Here is a 22,415-nt window from a genome sequence, read left to right on the forward strand (position 1 = left end):
TGGACCTCACAGCAAAATTCTGTCTTGACAACTCAGTTCAGTGTTTCTGGAATAAATGGCCGTAAGTCATCAGACACGAGTGTTCTTGGCCATCCTTGTAAAACAAAGTCTTTGACGGTACTAGGCCTCTGTTCATCCAATTCGTGATCTGTCTGGCACATATAGGTGATGAATCCAAGAAATTTAACAATAACACTAACTCTTGTGGAACAGGTGTATTGACAAGGTTACCCAGTAACAGAAGACGACTAAGTCCATCTGCATTATATGCGAGCCAGGGCAGTACATGAATGTGTACTTGTAAGCTGATAGCGCCAAAACCCAATGTTGGATTCTTGCTGAAGCTATAGGTGGAATAGCTTTGCTTTCGCTGAACAAACCTGTCAGTGGCTTATGGCCAGACACAATTGTAAAATGTCGCCTGTGTAGGTATTAGTGAAACTTCTTGACACCAAATACAACCGATAATCCTCCTTCTTCCAACTGAGTAGCCCTTTTCAACTTGGGAAAGTGTTCTTTAAATGTAGCCAATGGGTCTTTCTGCTCTGTATTGCACTTGATGTGAAAGAACGGTTCCTACACCATAAGGAGAAGCATCACATGTCAACACTAGCTCTTTAGATGGGTCATAATGTACAAACAAGTATGATGAATAAAGCAGTTTCTTCGCTGTTACAAAGGCTTCTTCTTGCTTTGAACCCCATGACCAGCGGTGGTTCTTCCTCAGCAACAAATGTAATGGTGCCAGTACAATGGATAGATTAGGTAAAAAATGGCTATAGTAAAGCTGTGTTACATTAGAGGGCGGTAGTGCATCTTTAATTGCTTGGATCTCATCTTCAACAGGATACAACCCCATTGCATCCACTCTGTCACCCAGGTAGGTTACCTCCGATGCTTGAAATGTGCATTTTTCTCGTTTAAAACGCACACCTGCTTCCATAAGCCTTCTCAGCACTTCCTCAAGGCTGGCTAAATGTTCAGCTTCCGTGACCGTCACCTAAATGAACGATCACACGTGGAAGGTCCTGCAGGAGATTGTCCATGGTTCACTGAAAAATAGTGCATGCGAATGAAGCTCCAAAAGGTAATTGGGTATACTGGTGGAGACCTTTATGGGTATTAATTGTTCTCTTGACATGCTATCCAATTCCAATTATTGATAGGCAAGACTCATGTCTAGTACATGACTCATGTCTAGTACATGACTCATGTCTAGTACATGACTTGCCTCTTGCTAATTTGGCATACAAGTCATCAATTCTAAGAATGGGGTATTTGTCTAACTTCGCTGCTTTTTTGACTGTCAGTTTGTAGTCACCGCACATACATATAGCCTGATCTGGCCTATCAACTGAGACTATGGGTGAGGCCCACTAGGAAACATAGGCTGAATTATTCCCAGGTTCCTCAGCCTGCACAACTCTGGTTCCACTTTTTCTTTTAGTGAGTAAGGCACTGGCCTGGCCTTGAAGAAATGTGGTGTTGCCTGGGGATCGACGTGTATTTTGGCTTGCATGCCCTTCAGTTTTCTCAATTTGTCTTGAAAGACAGTGTAAAATTTCTTCAAGAGCCCTGGAATTCCATAGGACTTCAAATAGAATATTTCTGACCAGTGAAGTTTTATTTTCTGCAGCCAATCTTGACCCAAAAGACTGGGCCCCTCCCCCTTTATACTTATCACAAGCAGTTTGGCTGTCTGTTGTCTGTAGCAGACTGGGACAGCAGCAATGCCTTTGACCTGAATGGATTCTCCAGTGTCAGTTCTCAGCTTGCTGGGCGTCCGCTCCAATGTCAGTGGTTAACTCCCTTCACTGAGGTACTTGACTGTGTCCTCCCCAACAACAGTAGTTGAAACACTCGTATCTGCCTCCATCTGCAGTTGCTTGCTATTCACTTGCACTGTCTCTACAATGGGCTCAGATTTAACTGCAGTTACACGATATAGAGAGTATACATCAGTGGTTGCAGCCTCAACCTTTGCTGTATCAGTTAGTTCAATTAGATCCATTTGTTATTTTGCTGTTTGCCTATCCTTTGTTCTGCACTGCCTAACCAGGTGTTTTTTCCTGTGGCAATAATTGCATTCTGCCTATTTGAGTCTATAAATGTCTGCTCCATGATTTCCTCCACACGTAGCAAACGTGTATCTTGTTAGCTGACGCTATCATTAGGCTTCCTAAGTCTTTGTGTAGTGGGCATAGAATTGCGTTTAAAATCTGCTGTTCTGTTTTTCACACCACCCTCAGCGGCAGGTTCCCACCCGACATGGAGTATGGCACCATTATCCACAAGCTGCAAAGCCTGCAAGTCTTTCGCGGCACTTTCCATAGCGAGAGAAAGTTCCAGGGCGCACTTGAAATTGATGTTGGATTCAGCTAGCAAGTGGGGCTGAATGGCATCATCCTTGGCTCCACAAGTCAGTCCCACAGCACATCATTCAAGGCATCCCCAAACTCTCAGTATTCGGTTAACTGTTTCAGATTCACCACAATAGACTCTCCCGGGGCACGAGCTCTTGAATTAAACTTGAAGCACTGCATGATCACAGACGGTTTGGGCTGAAAGTTCAATTTCACGAGTTCCACTAACTCACTGTACAATTTAGAACTGGGCACGTTTGGGGCAGTCAGGTTTTGAATCAGGTTATACGTTTTGCTTCCACATGCGCTCAGCAGGATAGCTTTACGTTTTTCTTCAGCAGTAATCTTGCAATGAAATAGAACCCAAGTCGCTCGACATACTGACTCCAGTCTTCAGTGTCAGCATCATACGAATTGATTCTTCCAAACAGCGGCATGACTGGTCAAGTATTGTTCAAGTTCGTTTTGCACACATCAACCAGGGCAAAGTGTGCAGCAGAAGTCGGTTTTATCCTCGTTGCCAAATGTAATAACTTGATGAAGCAGCAGGTTTGGTGAAGATCAGGCTAAACTTTATTTAGGAGACGTGTAGAGGTGCTTGCATGCTCTCCATCGGAAGCCCTGCCCATAGGATTACCCGCGCAATAAGCTTATTGGTCAAAGCCCCCATAATCGAATCACGTGATGAGTGATTGACAGGGGGGATTGACAATACATATAGTTATTACACTCAGATATAAAATTTCCAGTTGATCCAGCATCAATTACTGTTTGTGGAAGTGAGTTCCAGATTTCTGTCAACCTTTTAGAAGTTTTTTCTAATTTTACTCAAAATTCTAGCTCTGATCGTTAGAATACGACCCCTAGTTCTAGACTTCCTAACCAGTGGAAATAGGTTCTCTCTCAAGCAACCCTATATATTTCCATTAATATCTTGAAACTGTAGATCAAATCGCCCCTTGATCATCTAAATTCCAGGGAATACAATCCTAGTTTGTGTAATATAAGGAGCTTATATTTCCCCTCCCACAACCCACCCCAACTAACATTTCCACCTAAAATTGGTTGTTCTTAGTGAGTTATGTGGCAGGTGAATGGTAATGAGCATATCATTTCCTGCTCTCTGTTGGTTTGCCAGTCTACTTTGCCACTGAGGCAATTTCAGTATTTGGTTTCAAATCATCCGTACGCTGAACTAGTCTTTGTCAGCAAGACTAAGCAACATTATGAAAAAACTAACTTATATTTGTTGATGTGTTTCCTTACAGGAGAAACAGCAAGTGAAAGGCAAATGTTCCAGAGTCATGTGCCGGTTGAAGAGGTGACAAGCACACGCTGCCAATCAACTCAGGTACAGGTTATTCAATGGATGATGGTACTTGGTTTACATTCTATTTACAGTCAATGAGATGGCATGAATAAAATCATTATGTTCAAATAAGGATTATAAATATTTCAGACCCTTTGATATTCCATTATTTCCATGACTCTTTGCACTTGAAAACCCATGCTGCATTTGCTTGAGGGACAATTATTTAATGTAAATATCATCCAGTACATGCAAAGTAAAATTAGAGCATGGGTCATGAAAATTTATTTTTATTTAGGATTGCATTTATGGCAATTATTTAATATTTATGTGTGCTGCTCCTACAGTGTGTCATCTAGGTTGCTTTCAGAACTCATAATTATTCATACTACTCCCCACCCTTTCACTGCATGCTTTTAGAAGAAACCTTTAGTATAAATTCATCTTTTATGAACTGGCTTTGTACTGCTTCCATAAATGCATAATTTTCTTCCCATTCCACCTCCACAATCATTATATCCAGAGTCGTGTTTTCTACATGCATCATCATAAACATCGAGACAAAGTTGTAAGAATAGCAAAGATCAGGCAGGCTTGACGTAGATGCAGTTAAAGTAAACCATACAGAGATATTTGAGATGAGGCTTTCAAGTCATTCTTTTTATTTATCATTCTAAATGAAGGAAAATTGTTTTTTACTGTTTGAACTTGCATACAATAGTTGAGCCCTCCAGACTTAAAGTGCATTGATACTTGTTCTAATTAACAGCTCATTGAATTATAATTAAAATGATAGCATATAAAAATATTTACTAATAACTTTTTTTGCCAAACCACTTTTTCACTATCTCCTTTTGATATACCTTTTTCTGATTTATTTTCCTTGTACTTTGGGAAGCACCTTGTGACATTCTTCTATGTTAGAGGAACTTTATCAATGCAAGTTGTTGTGTCTCCAGACCTTAAACATATGGGTGTGGAGTTTCTGCTTTGGATACAAATTGCATAAATTGTGCTCTTTTTGATAAGTTCTTTGCCTGTTGCTGAATGCAAAATCTGCTGTGAACCAGTGCATTTGAGGAGTGTTTTAGAACGTTTTTTTAAAAAGTTCTGCTTTAAAAAATATTTATTATATTTAAGAGTGGTAACTTGGTAAAGTTTGATTAATACAGCTGAAAATGGATTTATCACAAAAATAAGTATTTTAAATCAGCATCTGCCCTGTACCTGTGATTGAGCCAAATTGAAATTACTGAAAATGACTGAAAAAATACGCAAAACTTATTTTTTAGTTAGAATGGGGAATGGTGGACAATAAGTTTAATTAAAAAGAAATACTTAAAACCTTTAGTCTCCATGTGACCATAAGATCCAACTTAATTTTTGAAGCATTGAAGATCTGCAAGTGAATGCAATTAGTGGAAACTCACAGTGGTGATTATTCATAATCAGTGGTGATTATGGGTTGTGGCCCATTTTGTGGGTGGAGCCTACTTCTAAAAATGTTTTTAAAACAAGTGCAAAAGATCGTGGAAACTCAGACTGAATGCAATTCAGGCTTAAAATTCCATGATCTTTTACACTGGACTTGCTGATATCAGGGGGATGGCTCAAAAAAATGATTAATGGAATGGAAACTTAAGGCCCTGATTTATGAAATGAGTGCTGCAAAGTGGAATTGCAGAAGCTAGGCCCACTCCGGTAAATTCCTAATCTGGGAGAATCTGAGAAGATGTCGTATGCGTATTGTATTTTCCTATAGAGAGAGAGAAATTTCCTTTTATTGGTGGGGAGTAATCTTGATGTAATATTGTCAGTTTGATATACAGCAGAATAATATCTAGCAGCTTAGTCAGCAATTGTTTAGACTTGCTTATTTACAAGATCACGCAATCCTATGAAGAAGCCCTTTCTTACCAGCTGCTTTGAGTCTTGAAATTACTGTTGGTGATATTAACAGACAGGTGTTTAATGGGCACATATGATATTCCTGATATTGATGATAAGAACTGTATAATAACTGTGTATTAGACATATAAATTAAATGATAATGAGATTGGAGTATAAGTGAGGATCAAACTCTTGATTTGATATTCCAATGGAAACATCATACTGCCACTCTGAAAAATTGGGTGCAGGGACCTTAGACTTGCAGCTCTTTTAAGGCACCCAATGAGCATTAATGTAGGAGGTGTGTGTAAGAAGACTGCTGGTTTGCACACAAGCAGTGCTGGTAGGGCCTTTAAGCCCTGGCTTTCATGTAAATTGGGTAATCACCTCATAAGGCAGCTGAAGTCCATAAAAAACATTCCAGCCACCACCCTTAAAAGAAGCAAAAGAAAATTGTCAACCTGGTGCAACTCTTATCTCATTGGCTGCTGGCATCTGACATTCCAGTCTTGGCGATCCTTGTGTACCACTACTGATGTGCACGGAGCACGTGGAAATGATATAAACAAGCTAATTTCACAGACTAAAGCTGCACCCCCCCCCCCCCATTCCTGACCACCTCTCTCTACCCTAAAAATTGCATTAATTGCCCACTTAAGGGCCCCAGTTGGGGTGAGGGCAGCCAGGACATTCTAGGCCTTGCCAGCCTGCCATAAAAACATTGCGAGGTTGTAGACATACGCCTAGGTGGCAGGAAGGATACCTGCACATCTGTCACCTGTAAAATTCTGCCCCTCAAGGCAACCAGGCATAACTGCTGGCATCACCAATGATGCTCATGTGCAAAACAGCAGAAGCAACACGTGATAGACAAAGCGAAGCAATTCCACAAGCAACGAACCAGATCAAAGCTCTGTAGCCCTGCCACATCCAATCATGCATGGTGATGAATAATTAAACAGCTAATTGGAGAAGGTAGCTCCACATCGCTTCAGTGGTGTGGGAGCCCAGCACATCAGTGAAAAGACATGAATTTGCAACCATCCTCAGCCAGAAATGCCAAGCGGGATGATCCATCTCGGCCTTCACCTGAGATCTTCATCACAGATGCCAGTTTTCAGCCAATTTGATTCACTCCACCTGACATCAAGCAATTGCTAAGGGAGTGGATACTGTAAAGGCTATGGTCCCTGACAACATCCCAGCTGTAGTACTGAAGACTTATGCTTGTTGGAAAGAGTGTGGTTAAATCCAGTTGTTGTGGACCATGTTGGCCAAACGGCATAGGAGGGATGAGATCCTGCTGAAAGAGAATAGGCTCTAGTTTAAAAAGCAGGACTTTGAGGAACATAATTTCTGGATTATTGCCCATGCCACATGCAACTGGCATAGGAGCAGATAGATCAGGAGAATTAATACATGGCTAATGGACTGAGGCTGAATTTTATGGCCCACTGGGGGTGGGATGGCACACTATGTTGCAACTGTAAAGTTAGGTGCCAGGACAGTGGTGCCGTGCCCATCTGCCTGCTGCTGCCCGTGCCATGGGTATTTTGCCTGTGGTGAGGGATGTGTCGTGCGACCCTGCTGCTGCTGGGAATTTTCCTGTGGCAGGTAGCCTTGTGACCTGGGCGGGGGGGGGGAGAGACGCCTCCTGATTTGGCACCCTTTACCCACCAGTTGCGCCCTACCTCATCCTCATGCTGTCAAACCTGGGCCCCCACCCTCACAGTGGCCTGCCAGCCTGACCCCAGCACCCAGCAAGTCCTAGCATCAGCACCTCCTCTTCAGGACTGCATGCAGCCCCAGCAATGGCCACTGCTCTCGGTGACACTGCTGGGACAAGAGAGCTGCCGGTCATCTCTGATGGAGGTGGAAGTTTCGCCTCAAGCCAGTTAAAGGCCTGATGGCTGTAGGGCAAGCCAGCTAAGCGCAGGAAAGCTCGCAGCCAACTTTTATGCCGGGAGTGGAGACCTTGCCCCCTGCCATCACTCCCCGGCATAAAATTCAACCCTTGGAGTGGGAAAGAGGGGTTCCTTCTCATGGGACAATGGCACCCATTCTGGGGCAGGAAGGAACTGCATTTGAGTGGATGGCATCTATCTGATCCGGGATTGTACAAGCGTCCTAACAGAAAGGGAAATGCAAAGGCCTTAAACTAGTAAGAGAAGAGGAGGGGTCCACAAGAATCATAAGCAGCTTAAATGTAAATAAAACAAGGCTGGAGAACATAGGAAATAATAATGTAAGGGAGAACATTGATCACAAGGGAATACATGGAATTATAAAATGGGAGTTTAAAAAAGATGATCAACTATAAAGTGAGAGGAAATCCTGTTAAAAACGAGTTTAAAATGTCTGCCCTGCAATGTGCACTATCAGTACTAAGGCAATGAAGGCAGTCATGACTTGGGAGGAATCAGACACAGCAGGAATTACATTGCAGGATATAACATCTTTAGAAAAGACAGGGGGGGTGGAAATGGGGAGGTGGAGTGGCTGTACTTACCCGAGATAACATAATGGCAGTATAAAAAAGGGATGCAGCTATCAGCAAGACAGAAGTAGAATCCAGTTAATGTTTCGAGTCCGTATGACTCTTCAACAGAACTAAGGAAAAGTAGAACTTTTCTACTTTTCCTTAGTTCTATTGAAGAGTCATACAGACTCGAAACGTTAACTGTGTTCCTCTCCGCAGATGCTGTCAGACCTGAGTTTTTCCAGGTATTTTTGTTTTTGTTTTGGATTTCCAGCATCCGCAGCTTTTTGCTTTTATAAAAGTAGAATCCATATGGCTAGATAATAAAGGATCAATCACACTAATAGGTGTTGTCTGCTGACCACCTAACAGTGGAAAGGAGTTGGAGGAAGAAATGTGCAGACAAATGAAGGAATTGAGTGAATCTTAGAATAATAATCATGGGGGATTTCAACTGCTGTGATATTAATTGGACAGAAGAGATAAGTAAGGGGACTGGTGTTCATACAATGTATACAGAAGTCCTTTCTAACCTAATATGTAAAAAGCCCAACAAGGGAAGATTCACTATTGGATCTAGTAATGGTGACTGATAAGAGGAGTAAAATTATGGGAATATCTAGACAATAGTAACCATAACATAATACATTTTAGGATGATGTAGTGATGGATACAAGTATAATGAAAAACAAAGTTCATAGTTTGAAAAAAAGACTGATTTTGAGGGGCTGAGAATAGAACTTGGGAAAATAAAATAGGCAGCCATATTGGCAAACAATGATGTAGAACAGCCATGGGAAAACAGTGTTTAACAGTGTGTAGGGACAATATATTCCACTTTTAAAAAAAAAAGGACAAACTAGACACTAGTGGGACTCCATGGATGAATAAAGTCAAGGGAACAGTTAAGGGTTAGGAAAGAGGCATGCATAAGTTCACAGACGGCAAAGGGGGTTCATGATGAGAGACAATATGCAGTGATTAGGAGAGAAATCAAAATGATTAGGAAGGCAAAGAGGAAGGCTATGATAAATTATCAAGGACCATAAAACAAAACATTAAAATATTTTACAGGTAGATTAATTAAGAAAGGAAGGCTGTGATAGCATTAGGATTATTAAGGAATAGACAGGATAATACCACAGATAACAATATAGAGATGGCAGAAATGTTAAATGATTATTTTGCTTTGTTTTTATCAGGGAGGTAGAATAGGTAGATATGATATTGAATGATGAGATGAGTGCATTTAAAATTAAAAAAACAGGGATGCATTGAACGCCAAACTAAAACGTATAGGACAAAGCCCCTGGTCCGGGTGGATTGCGTTCACATATTTTTAAAAAATCTATAGAAGAGATAGCAGAGGCATTACTACTCATATTTAATAATTCATTAGAAAAAGGAGTAGTGCCAGAGGATTCGCAGATAGCTAATATAATTCCTATATTTCAGAACGGAGACAGAACACGCGTCGGGAATTATAGACCAGTCAGCTTAATGTCGGTGCAAGGAAACATAATTGAATCTCTATCAAAGGAGAGAATAGAAGAATATGTAGAAATGAGAACTAAAACAATGAATAGTCAGCATAGTTTTAAAAGGGACAATCTTGCTCGACCAAAGTTATTGAATTTTTATGAGGAGATAGCTGAGCATAGACAATGGTAATGCTGTAGATTTAATTGATCTGGATTTTTGAAAGGCATTCGATAAGGTGCCCCATAATAGTCTGATGAATAAAGTCAGAGAATGTGGAGTCAGGGGATAAGTGACAGAATGGATTGCTAGGTGGCTTCAAGACAGAAAGAAGAGAGTGGAAGTGAAGGGTAGTTATTCAGAGTGATAGAAGAGGGGAAGTTGTATTCCACAAGGATCAGTGCTGGGACCACTGTTGTTCACAATTTACATTTAATATTTGGACTTTGGAATCAAAAATGCAATTTCTAACTGTGCAGGTGACACCAAATTTGGTGGCGGTGAGAGGGAGAGGTGGTGAGGGCGATAGTTGATGCTGAGGAGGATGACTGCACCAAATTACAGGAGGACATAAATAAACTTGCAGATTGGGCACATAACTTATTTTAAGACCATAGGACACAGGTCATCAGATTCCGGGGACTGGTCAGGCTTAAGACCCATTAGTTTTCCCGTACTACTTCTCTCATGGTTGTGATTATTTTACGTTCCTCCCTCCCTTTTGCCTCTTGATTTACTACTATTCTTGGGATGCTTTAATGTCTTCCAGATACTTAAACCGCTGCTGTTTCTTCATTTCCCATTATTAATTTGCCAGTCTCACCCTTTAAAGGACCAACGCTCACTGTCACTGTCTTTACTGTCTTCCTTTTTATATACTTTTAGAAGCTTTTACTGTGTTTTTATATTTCTTGCTATTTTCACTCATACTCCATTCTCCCTTTTTAAAGTCATTCTTTGCTGGTTTCTAAAACTTTCCCAATCTTCTGGCTTACCAGAAGTCTATGCAGCATTTTCTTTTATTTTGATGCCACACTTAATTTCCTTCATTAGCTACAGATGGTGCATCCTTCTGGTAGAGTCTTCTTTCCTCAAATGAATATATCTTTGTTGAGAATTCTGAAATGTCTCCTTAATTGTTTGCACTCTTTTTCTACAGTCTTACTTTTTAACCTAGTTGCACAGTCTAGTGTAACCAATTCTGTCTTCATACCCTTGTAACTTGCTTTCATTAAGATACTAGTTATGGATCCACATTTCTCCCCCTCAAACTGAATGTGAATTCTATAATGTTGTGATCACTCTTGCCTAGAAGACACTTTACTATGAGGTCTTTAATTAATCCTGTCTCAATACACATTACCAGATCAAAAATAGCTTGCTCCCTGGTAGGCTCCAGAGCATATTGTTCTAAGAAACTGTCCTGAATACACTCTATGAACTCGTCCATTAGGCTACCTTTGTCAATTTGATTTTTTCCAATCGATGAGAAGATTAAAATCACCCATAATTATTGCAGTAATTTCCTTGTAAGCCCCCATTATTTCTTGATGTATACCCTGTCCTACAGTTAGGGGGCCTATAAACTACTCCCACCAGTGTCTCATTTTCTTTGTTAGTTTGTGTTTCCACCTAAATTGATTCTACATCTTGATCTTCTGAATGAAAATCATTCTCACTATTTTACTGATTTCACCCTTTATTAACAAAGCTACTCCACCTCCTTTTTCTTTCCACCTGTTTTTCCAAAATGTCAAATACCCTTGAAATTCAGGTCCCAGTCTTGGTCACCTTTCAACCATGGCTAATAATAGCTATTGTATTACGCTTTTTTTTCTATTTGTGCTATCAGTTCATCCATTTTGTTACTAATGCTGCGAGCATTCAGATAAAGAGCCTTTAATTTTGTCCTTTTACCATTTTTACCTATTCTGACCATATTTGCTGGAATACTCTTAGGTTTATAGCTCTGTCCTTTTCTGTCACACTCTGCATTTTCTTTACCTGTAGCATTATCCTGTATTGTTGCCTTGCCCTTTCTCTTTAACTTGTGAAATGTCCCTTCACGTGAACACCTGCCCTCCCCCACTATTTAATTTAAGGCCCTCTCAACAGCCCTGTTTATACAAATACGGCTGAATATGCCACCATCTACATCCTAGGGGTTACCATTGACCAGAAACTTGATGAACCAGCTACATAAATATTGTGGCGACAAGAGCAAGTCATCGAGGCTGAATTCTACGGCAAGTAATTCACTTGTCCACAACCTACAAGGCACATGTTGGGAGTGTGATGGAATACTCTCCACTTACCTGGATACGTGCATCTCTAACAACACTCAAGAAGCTCAACACCATCCAGGACAAAGCAGACTGCTTGATCGGACCCATCCACCACCTTAAACATTTGCTCCCTCCACCATAGGCGTATAGTGCATTGGTGTGTACCATTTACAAGGTGCACTGCAGCAACTCGAAAAGTCTCCCACAGCACCTTCCAAACCAGTGGCCTGTACCACCTAGAAGAACAAGGGAAACGGCCACCACCTGCAAATTCCCCTCCAAGTCACACACCATCCTGTCTTGGAACTACATCACCATTTATTCACTGTTGCTGAATCAAAATCCTAGAACTTCCTCACTAACAGCACTGTGGTTGTACCTACACCACATGGACTGCAGCAGTTCAAGAAGGGAGCCTATTACCACCATCCCACTGGCAATTAGGGAGGGGTAATAAATGTTGGTCTTCCCATTGACGCTCACATTCCATGAACAAATTTTTTTAAAAATTACTACTCTCTTTGGAGAAAAGTGCTTCTTGATTTCATTACTAGTTCCCCTAGCTTTAATTTTTAGTTTCTGCCTCCATGTTCTGGATTTCCTTAGCAAAGGAAACAGGGCCGATGCAGAGAAAGTATCAAATCTTTTCATAATTTAGCTCAGTTTAAAAAAAAATTAAAAATTATAGGGCCGAGAGTTAGAGGGGAAACCCCTCTTGAGTAGATTGCTGGGGTCATGGGGGCGGCCTTTGCTGCCTGAGTTACCTCTTCACGCCTTGGAATCAGGCTCCAATTGCCCCCTGCTGCTGCAAGGAGGCCGCCTTCCTTAACCTAAAAGACGGCAGTGGCTGGTTGGGATGGGGGTGGGGGCGGGGGTTGCTCTGCCTCACTGTCTGAAGAATGCCAACAGATGTGTAAAATGGTCTGCATTAGGGCTTTTAAGAATGTAAATCGGCTGCTCGCCTCCTTGGGGCAGGCAGATGATTTGCATTGCAGCAGCTGGATGCTGCTCCCCATTATTTTACCTGCCTCCCAGGCCAACACACTGGGTCTCATAAAATCCTGCCCATTAATTCTGTTTCTCCACAGAGCTGCCTGATCTGCTGAGTATTTTCAGTAATTTATGTTTTTAATTTCAGATTTTAGTATCCATATTATTTTGCTTTTATTATAGACAATGATTACATAAACTTGATGCCATGCCATTGATACCTGGGAACAAAGTTAGCTGTAACTTTTGCATATTATTTTCTGAGGTTCCAATTTTGACCAGAGCCATTTGATAGGTTTTGTATAAGAGTCATTAGGAAAATTAAGAGTGCCTGGAATTGGGAGGTAACCTTGTGACATGGGCTGGTAATTTGTTCGGTGGTGGGAGGCAGAGAGCAAGGATGATTTCTGATTGGATGTAACAAGAGTTGCTCCCCAGGTATATGTACTGGGGCCTAATCGTGTTTTTCTTTTCATCATATTTTTCAATAACTTCGATAAAGGAATAGAGAGTTGTATTTCTAAGTTTTAAGAACATAAGAATGGGAGCTGGAGTAGTCATATGGCCCCTTGAGTATGCTCTGCCATTCAGTAATATCTTGACTGATCTTTGACCTCAATTCCACTTGCCCATCTGACCCTTATATCCCTTGATTTCCCTAGAGTCCAAAAATCTATTTATCTCAGCCTTGAATAAGCTCAATGATTAGGCATTCAAAATCCTTTGTGGTAGAGAATTTCAAAGATTTGCAATCCTCTGAGTGAAGAAATTTCTCCTCACCTGAGTCAAAATTATTGGCCAATTTTCCTGAGACAATGTCTCCTAGTTCTAAAAGCTCCAGCCTTCTACCCTCAGTGTCTACCCTGTCAAGCCCCCTCAGAATCTTCTGCTTCAATGAGATCACCTTGATTCTCTGAAGTTTAGAAGAATGAAAGGCTCAATCTACTCAACCTCTCATCATAGGACAACCCTTTCATTCAAAGGATCAACCAAATGAACCTCTGTTGTACTGCCTCCAAGTTGTATATCCTCCCTCGGATAAGGAGACTGAAACTGTGCACAATACTCCACAGGTCTGGTCTTGCCAAAGCCCTGTACAACTGTAGGAAGACTTCCATACTATTGCACTTCAGCCCCCTTGCAATAAAGACCTTAGCCTTCTTAATTGCTTGCTGTACCTGCATTGCCAGCTTTGTGTTCACTGTAAAAAGACATCTAGATCCCTCTGAACTTCAACGTTTAAAAGCTTCACTCACTCATGTAACTTGTCTATATCCCTTTGTCTATATCCCTATATCCCTTGTGTTCCCTTTATAGCTTACTGTCCCAACTAGCTTTGTATTATTAGCAAACCTGGATGTATTATTCTCAGTACCTTCATCCAAGTCATTAATAAAGTAAATAGGTGAGGCCCCAGGAATGATCCTTGAGGGCACCCAACTAGTAACAGCCTGCCAACTTGAAAAAGCCTCATTCATCCCTACATTCTGATTATGTCAACCAATCCTCGATCCATGCTATTATATGTATTGTTATTGATTATTATCCACAACACATAATCCCTTATCTCGTGTAACAAACATTTATATGGCACCTGAACAAATGCCTTTTGGAAATCCAGATATCCTATTGGTTCCACTGGTTCCCCTCTTCATTAAATTTATCATGGATTTTTGAGGATTTATCAGACACAATTTCCCTTTTAAAAATACCATGTTGACTCTGATTAATCATATAATAATATTCTAAGAGCCTTTTTAATGCTTCCTTCATAATGAATTCCAGTATTTTCCTGATAATTGGTGTCAGACTAACTGACCTGTAGTTTCTTGCTTTCTCTCTCCCTTCATTCTTGAATAGCGGTTTTACATTTGCTACCTTCCAATCCACTGGCTCTGTTGTAAAACCTAGGGAATTTTGGAAAATCATATCCAATGCATCCACTATCTTTGCAGCCACCACATTTAGAACCCAAGGATATAAGGCATCAAGCCCAGGGATTTTGTTGGCTTTTTTTTAACCTGTAGTTTCTGTAGCACTTCTCCTCTGCTGATATAATTACATTAAGTTCCTCACTCTCATTAATTCCTTGGTCCCCCACTATATTTGGTATTCCTTTTGTGACTTCTACTGTGAAGGCAGATACAAAATATTTATTTAACGTCTCTGCCATGTCTTTATTCCCCATTATAATTTCTCCTTTCTCCCTCTAAGGGGTCAACATTTACTTTTAGTAGGCTCTTCCTTTCTACACATTTGTTTAAGCCTTTACATACTTTTTATATTTCTTGCTAGTTTACTCTCGTTCTATTTTCCCTTTTCATCAATTTTGGGTCATCTTGCTGGTTTTTAAAACTCTCCAAATCCTCAGGCTTACAACTATTCTTTTCAACATTATAAGCCTCTTTTTTAATCTAATACTACCGTTAACTTCTTCAGTCAGCCACGGAGGGATCACTTTTCCTGTGTAGCTTTTGTTTCTCAATGGAATGTATTTTGGTTGAGAATTTTGAATTATTTATTTAAATTAAATGCTTGCCACTGCTTATCTACTTACATACCTTCTTATCTATTTGTAAATCCAGCTTTTTCAACTCGTCCCTCTTACCCATGTAATGGGCTTTATATAAGTTTGAGAATCATTTCAGATTTAAGTATGTCACAGTCAAACTTAATGTGATTTTACAAAATATATTATGGTCATTCTGTGCCATAGGATCCTTCACTGTGAGATTGCCCTTTCTCATTAATCATCATCATTATCAATTAACCCTATCACATTGAACATGGTTAGTTCTAGGAAACTCTTGAATGCATTATATTACCTCATCCTCCAGACTATCTTTGCCAATTTGATTTGTCCAATCTGTATGATGATTGAAGTACTCCATGATTATTTCCTTTGTTACAAGCTTGCAAGCGACAGTAAGTTCCAAGGCACAGTAATTTGTGCGGATGGGATCAGGAAAAGATCATGGACAAAGTGAGTGGGAAAAACTATGGCAGATGGGGTTCAATTTGGGGAAGTGCAAGATCATCCATTTTGAATCTGAGAAAACCAAATCAGAATATGTTCTTAATGGTGTAAATTAAGCTGTGAATGAACAAAGGGATGTAGATACAAAACTAATGAAAATGGCAAATGGAATGCTGGCCTTTATTTCAAGGAGGATTGGAATTCAGAAGTGAAGTTTCAGTTGTGTGGTACCTTGGTGAAAACCCATTTGAAGTACTGCATTAAGTTTTGGACAGCAAGGCAGAATTTTCTAGGTGGGGGGAGTGGGACGCAGAGGAAGAGGCATCAGCTGGGAAAATAGGATAGTACCCCATCAAGATGGCATTCACACTCAGCAGGGTAGTTCCCTAGGGTCAGGCAGCAATGCAAGGTGTACATCCAGTTTGCATAATTAAGATAAATTTCCAGCCTTACCAGCTTTTTGCCAGCGGTGGCATAGTTCCCCACTGTGTGTGGAGGCTGCCAGTTTAATGGAGGCACCCTCCCTGCAGCAGTCCAACAGAGCCAACCATCCCAGCCCCCAAAGGTGGTGGTGGGGGGGGATGGGGAGGGGTGGGGGGGGGGGGGGGGGGGGGGGGGCGGCGGGGGGCATAGGCATCAAAGAGCACCCCACGGCCCAGCAATCCAAGTGGAGGGGTTTCTTTTATGATCCGAATGGCCTAATGTTTCCCCCCTAAAATAATTATTTCTACTCCTCCAAGGGTCCCTCTATTTTGAGCTGCTGGCCTCTGGCTCCGTTGCATCAGGAGCTAGTCTACCGTCATCAATGTGGTGGTGATTGGAGGTGGCCAATTAGGAGGCTGACACAGGGAAAATTGTTCTACTTGTTTGGCTCCTGCAAGTGCGGGCTTGGGACTCCCATTTGGTCTTGAAGCCTGTGGGAAAATCCTGCCCCAGACCTCGGGAAAGATATGTTGGCCTAGGAGGGAGTACAGTTGTAGATTCACCAGCATGATATTTATAGGGTCAAGAACAGCTTGCCTTAACTGAGTTTTTGCAATCCCTTGAGTTTATAAGGTAGGGGAATGATCTAACTGAAATCTTTTCAGGCCCTTTAACATCAGAAACCACTCTTATCAGTGAGTTCAAGTAGGCTGAGGATGTTTGTGTGCCAACTTGGTGCAGGCAGAAGCCAGCAAGTGTAAATCAGTCACTGAATGTGGGAAAAACATGGAGGTCATGCGGCTGAGTCGGGAAGATGAATAGTGGCTTCAAACCTTTCTGTATTTCTGCTCCTGTCTGCCTGTTATACAGGCTCTGGAATAGCAACTCTGCTCCATAGGCACCAGCAACTAGAACAAGAGGAGGGAAGGGGAAACATGATGAATGTGTGTTGCGTTGGGGTTGGGAAGAGGAGCTGCTGAGTGTGGGGAGTGGGTTAGGAAATGGGATGGAGGGGTGTTGGGAAGATGGGCTGCTGAATGATTGATTGTGTTGGGGGAGGGTGTTAGGAAGAGGGGTGGGTGTGTATTAGTGTGTGTGGGGGCAAGGTGGGAGGTTGGGAAGAGGGGTATGTGTGTATGGTGGGAGGAGAGGGGCTGATTACAATGTGTGTATGAGGGTTGGGGGGGGTGGGGAGGGGGCGTAGAGACTTCACTGAATTGTTGGCCAGGGGCTGCAGCTGAACTGCTGACACAGGCAAAAGCAACTTTTGACCTGAAGTAACTTGAGTCCAGTCACTGGCCTGAGCAACTTTTGAAACCTGAGTTCAGTCACTGGCTGAACTGGCTAGAACCGATTTTGAAATAGCTGAATGTCTTGAAGACAAAGGAAATGTGATGAGTCATTATTTAGAAAAGGAGGAACGAGGTGATACTGCAAGTCTTGGAACAGAGCCAATGAGAATGTGCCCCAGGTCAGGCAAGCAGGCCTAAACCAATGGGAGAGAGACAGCACAGCTTGAAGAGATAAGATTCAGTATAATACTGGAAGGATTTCGGGCGTGGAGCAGTGAGACTCCGGAGACCAACCATTGCAGAAGCGGAAGAACCTACGTCAGCAACGTTGCTGACGTAGAGACGCAAGAGAGAGAGAACAGAACGCCTGGCCAGCGTCAGCTCTCCTTTTCGGATATTAGCTTTTATATTCTGTGACCACTCAGGGAGTGTCAGAGAAACCTAGTGGGTGTGCATTTAGATCCTAGTTTTGGGTATAAAACTGTACAATCTGCTGTAAACTGCATGTCTATATTTAACCAGACATATAAGCTATATGTAGATGATCTAATGACGTGAATAAAGTGAATTTAGAGTTAAGAGAGAATTGACTCTTCTCCTCTTTGTACTAAGCCAATAACCGTTACCGGTGACCTCCGGCAACAGTCTGTTGTCACCAGGGAATATGGAGAGCTGAAATGTACATGAGTACATAAAATAATATTTTTACAAAGTACTTTAAAAACTCACTTCCATGTTGCTGTATTGTTATATGTTGATCTATAGTATGTGAACTTTAATAAATTCCTTACTGAATATATTCTGTTTTATGCTGTTTTGTTTTTGCTGGCATCTAGGGTCACGGTTTCAAGTGTTAAAATGGGGTCACATTGGAAAATAGTAGGGAAGCTAGAGGCTTGAGGTTTCCTGTCTGCTTCAGCAGCGACTACCTCTGCTAGTGTGCTGCTGAGGCTTGAGAACTGCCAGCCCTCTGATGGGGCCGGCAGCAACAGGAGCTTGCCTGTTGCTTTTAATTGAACAGCGGACCTGCAGGCGGCCAATTAGGAGGCCGCCTGTGATAAAGTTGTCATGCAGGCCCTGCTGCCAGCAAGTGCAAGCTCAGCAGTTTGCCTCATTGCTGAGGTCCCAAAGCTTGTGGTACTGGAAGAACCTAGAGATTTAACATTATAAGCAAGTTCAGAGCCAAGGAAAAAGGATGGAGTAAGGGGAGAAAAGAACAATAGCGAAGGCCTGTGATAAGATGGAGATCAGATGTGATAAAATGATAACGAATTGCGGTATTTAATTTTATGTCTTGTGGTTCCCAGAATTTTGAAATAATCACACTTTTAAACTCATGCAGGAGCTTCATCAAATATATTTCACTAGATCATACCATGTGCTGCAGACTGATACGTTATTGCTCAGTACCCTGACCAAAGTGCAGTAGTGAGTCGTGTGGCAATCTGGATATATATATATTATATATATCCTATATATACATAAGCATGAACATATGGCTCCTAAATCATATTGGAATAATATAACAATAGAACATCCCTTGTTCTTTTTAAAAAAAACTCTAGACCAATAAAACTGTTCCAGTCATTAATTTCTTTAAAATTATGTCTAAACTAAAAATTAACAATTAATTTTTGTAATTAAATTGAACACCTGAGTTTGTTCTTGTTTGTTCTCCTTTTCAAAAACGTTATTCATGCTATCGCTTAGGTGGTAAAATGTTACACCTCTTCTGAGCAAAAGCAGCACGCTGCAGTTGGTCATTGGCTTAGGAATACGCCACCTCAAGCTCTGTTACGATTCAGCTTATGTTTCTTTTTCAATTACTCTATGCACCCTTATTCCACCAGTTGTTCATCTTCCAGCTGTGCCTGCTCAGCTTGGCTTCTTGTATTTCATATTTCTTTTTTTAAATGCTCCAGTATTTCTCGCAGTTTATTGTGGGCTCCAGTAAATCATTCTGTGACTGTGATATGATGACTCAGATCTTCCGGTTTCTGGATGATGTGTTATGGGTCCCCTCTGAAGCCCCATGCAAGGACTCTGTGGGAATTGCCCAGGAAGTTTCAACTTCTGATGGGCCATTTCTTTGCATCTGGAACTCTCCAAAGAAGTCTCCAACTTAATTTAGAGTCAGGGGCTTTGAAGGGTTCTGATTCAGTTACCTGGATAGTTACCCTGGAAACATTAGTCAGGAAAAACCATGCCTAACTCCTGAGTAACTGTACTCCTGACCCCACCTCTGAACTCCCCTCTGACACCTCCCTGTTGGGAGGGTGTTGGTTACAGAACGATATGTCTTAAAGTCTTCATAGTCTTCTGCAGGTTAACTGTAAGTCTTTATTAACTACTAGAACTATTTACACGTACTGTAAAGGGTACGGTCTCGGAGCTATCTCCATGCTTGGGTCTTTGCACGCCTCTGCTCAACACCACACTGAGTCATGTGCCTTGTGTTAATAATGGGGTTTGGATTAGTTTCTTTGGGCAGAAATTTCCCCCCGTTGGGGGGGTTGTGCAGGGGCGGGCGGGAGTTAGCGCGAACCCGATCGGTGCCCCCGATCGGGTGCGTGCTGCCATTTTATGTGGGCGGGCCAATTAAGGCCCGCCCAGCATGACGCACACCCTGAAGCGCCGAGCGCTCCCTCTGTGGGCAAGGGGGTAGGGTGCAATTCCCTGAGTTGGGGCCTGCGCTCTTTTGCGCATGTATTTCTGTGCGAAAGAGTGCAAAAATCTCCCTGAGGCACAGAGGTGCCTCAGGGAGATCAGTTTAAGTTTTGAAAAATGGAATAAAGGTAAAAAAGAAATTTAAGGACATGTCCCCTCATGTGAAACTGTCACATGAGCTGGGACATGTCCAGTAATTTTTTTCAAAAAATTTTATGTAATTAATAAACCCTTCATGAAACCTCATCCCGCCCGTGGATGAGATTTCATGAAAAATGTGAAGGCTGCCTGGGCTCTTCGCCTGTCCGCCACCCTTAAGGTTGGACGAGCAGCATTCTTAACAATTTTAATCACTTTGTCAATGACCTTAATAGGCCTTTGACAGTTCGGCGGGCGCGCAGCCGCATCAGCTGCGCGCCTGCCGAACTGACCATCTAAATGACGTGCGGTGACTTCGGGATGCACTCCCGCCCTCGCTCGCCGACACACAGATTCTGGCCCAAGTGTCAGTGGATTTATTACTATTGAATTCAAGGCACGCATCTTGAAATAAAATACAAATTGTAAAACAGTTGTGGCAGCTGTTTCAAGTTTCCCTCTGGGATTTGAGCAACTCTGCATTTACCATCGACTGTGCTATAACACTACTTACCTCACTACATTGGCGGTACTATACTCAGTCCCAGATTAACCCTGTATGTGCCAGTCCTTCCGACTCCCCCCGACCCTCTGATTTTCCCCCTCGACCCTCCAACTCCCAGAATAGCATTTCTGGAGAAGCCTGGTTCAGAAGTCCAGGCCAGAAATGTGGAGCTCCATCTTAATGTAAAAAAATGAGTAGAGTGGCAAACCGAAGGTGATAGCCACTCTTCGGAAGATTTGTCCCAATGTTAAGTTACATCTGCAGTGCATTAGTTTGCTTCTGAACTCAGCACTATCATACTTTTCTTTTTCAATTCTTCTATTTGAAACATATGCTGTTGATGTTTTGACCTGAGTTTCAGGATCTCCTTCATGGATGCTGCCTCTGCTAACTGTACAGCATGCAGTTTCTCTTCCATATGTTCCAATTTAGCATGCCACATTGTCTTGTTCAGCTTTCAGTCTTTCCAGGTCAGCAACTTTATTCTTTAGTTCTAACTTTTCATCTTGGAGTGCTGTAAGATTCTGAAAATCATCTTTTGCTGCCTTTCCAAATCAGATCTCTTTCCTTTTCTGTCAAAAGCTTTTCGTGTCTTTCAACATTAGCTTTAAGAATTTCAATATCTAATTACAACCCATTTGTTTGACTTTGTATGTTATCTCTTACAACGATGGTATTTACCCAAATTGTAGGTTCTATGACTGTGGCAATCATTTTCTTGCTTCTGATCGGAGAGCGCTTTTCATCTGTATACTACCTTCAACCCTCAGTGATGCCACCTTCATCTCATGGTTTACTGAGATTGGCTGCAGCTCTTTGCAACTGCTGAACCTCAGGATAGCAGGGCCATCTTTTTCAGTGACTTAGAACAAGAAGCTAATGCATCTTCCTTTGTGTGTTCCTCTACTTTGGGCTGTTTCCAGCTGTTGAATCTCAGTTCCCCCGTATGCCGATAGCATGACGTTGCTCAGTCTCAGAACATTTTTCCATGGGTAACCATTTTTTTTCAAATTTTCAGAAAAGCTCTTCTGGTATAGTCTGAGTGTGGTGATGATAACCTGTGTTTCAGTATCAAACTTAAACTTCAGATTATGGCTGTGGGCTTATTTCTCAGCTTCTTCCTAATCTGGATGGTTGTGTGAATTTATTTCTCTGGGAACAGTCGCATTCAGACATTTCATGTAGTTGTATGGTTCCTATGTTTATTATATCCTCAAACTGATCATCATCCTCCCAGGGTATGGATGTTTTGGTTTTTCTCTTTTTCGCATTCAAATCTGTTGCTCTGTTTCTGATAATTCGTTCACCATCTTCTTTCAAAGTTCTGCACATCTTTTCCAGTGATTGGGCTTTCCAAAGCTCTGCAGTTTGATCCACATCAGCAGTTGGGGAGGGAGGGGGGTGGTGCTGGTATTTCCATCTGTCTGTGAACCCTTAGTCATTCACAGCTCATGTGCATCTTCCTCTCTGTCTGGTGTACATTCCTTTGTTGCTGTTTCACTGCATCAAGCCTGCTGCCTTTCCCTTGACTTAACTGAAGTCTAACCGTTTGGGTAGTCAGCGTCTTCACCTCTCTACTCTTGGCTTCAGGTGCTTTTGCATTGTCAGAAGCCTGTGA

The 22,415-nt window shown here is 41.8% G+C and overlaps 1 protein-coding gene across 5 annotated transcripts in view; it reads left to right on the top strand.

Annotated features, from left to right (window-relative positions):
* Positions 1-22,415, top strand: part of umad1 (UBAP1-MVB12-associated (UMA) domain containing 1) — a 152,269-nt gene that overhangs the window by 91,001 nt on the left and 38,853 nt on the right. For all 5 annotated transcript variants that reach the window (XM_078538795.1, XM_078538796.1, XM_078538797.1 and 2 more), the window contains one exon: positions 3,632-3,714. In XM_078538795.1, the coding sequence (XP_078394921.1) occupies positions 3,632-3,714 (83 nt within the window). The remainder of the gene's footprint in view (positions 1-3,631; positions 3,715-22,415) is intronic.

This window comes from Cetorhinus maximus, chromosome 3 (assembly GCF_964194155.1).
Source record: "Cetorhinus maximus chromosome 3, sCetMax3.hap1.1, whole genome shotgun sequence".
NCBI lineage: Eukaryota > Metazoa > Chordata > Chondrichthyes > Lamniformes > Cetorhinidae > Cetorhinus > Cetorhinus maximus.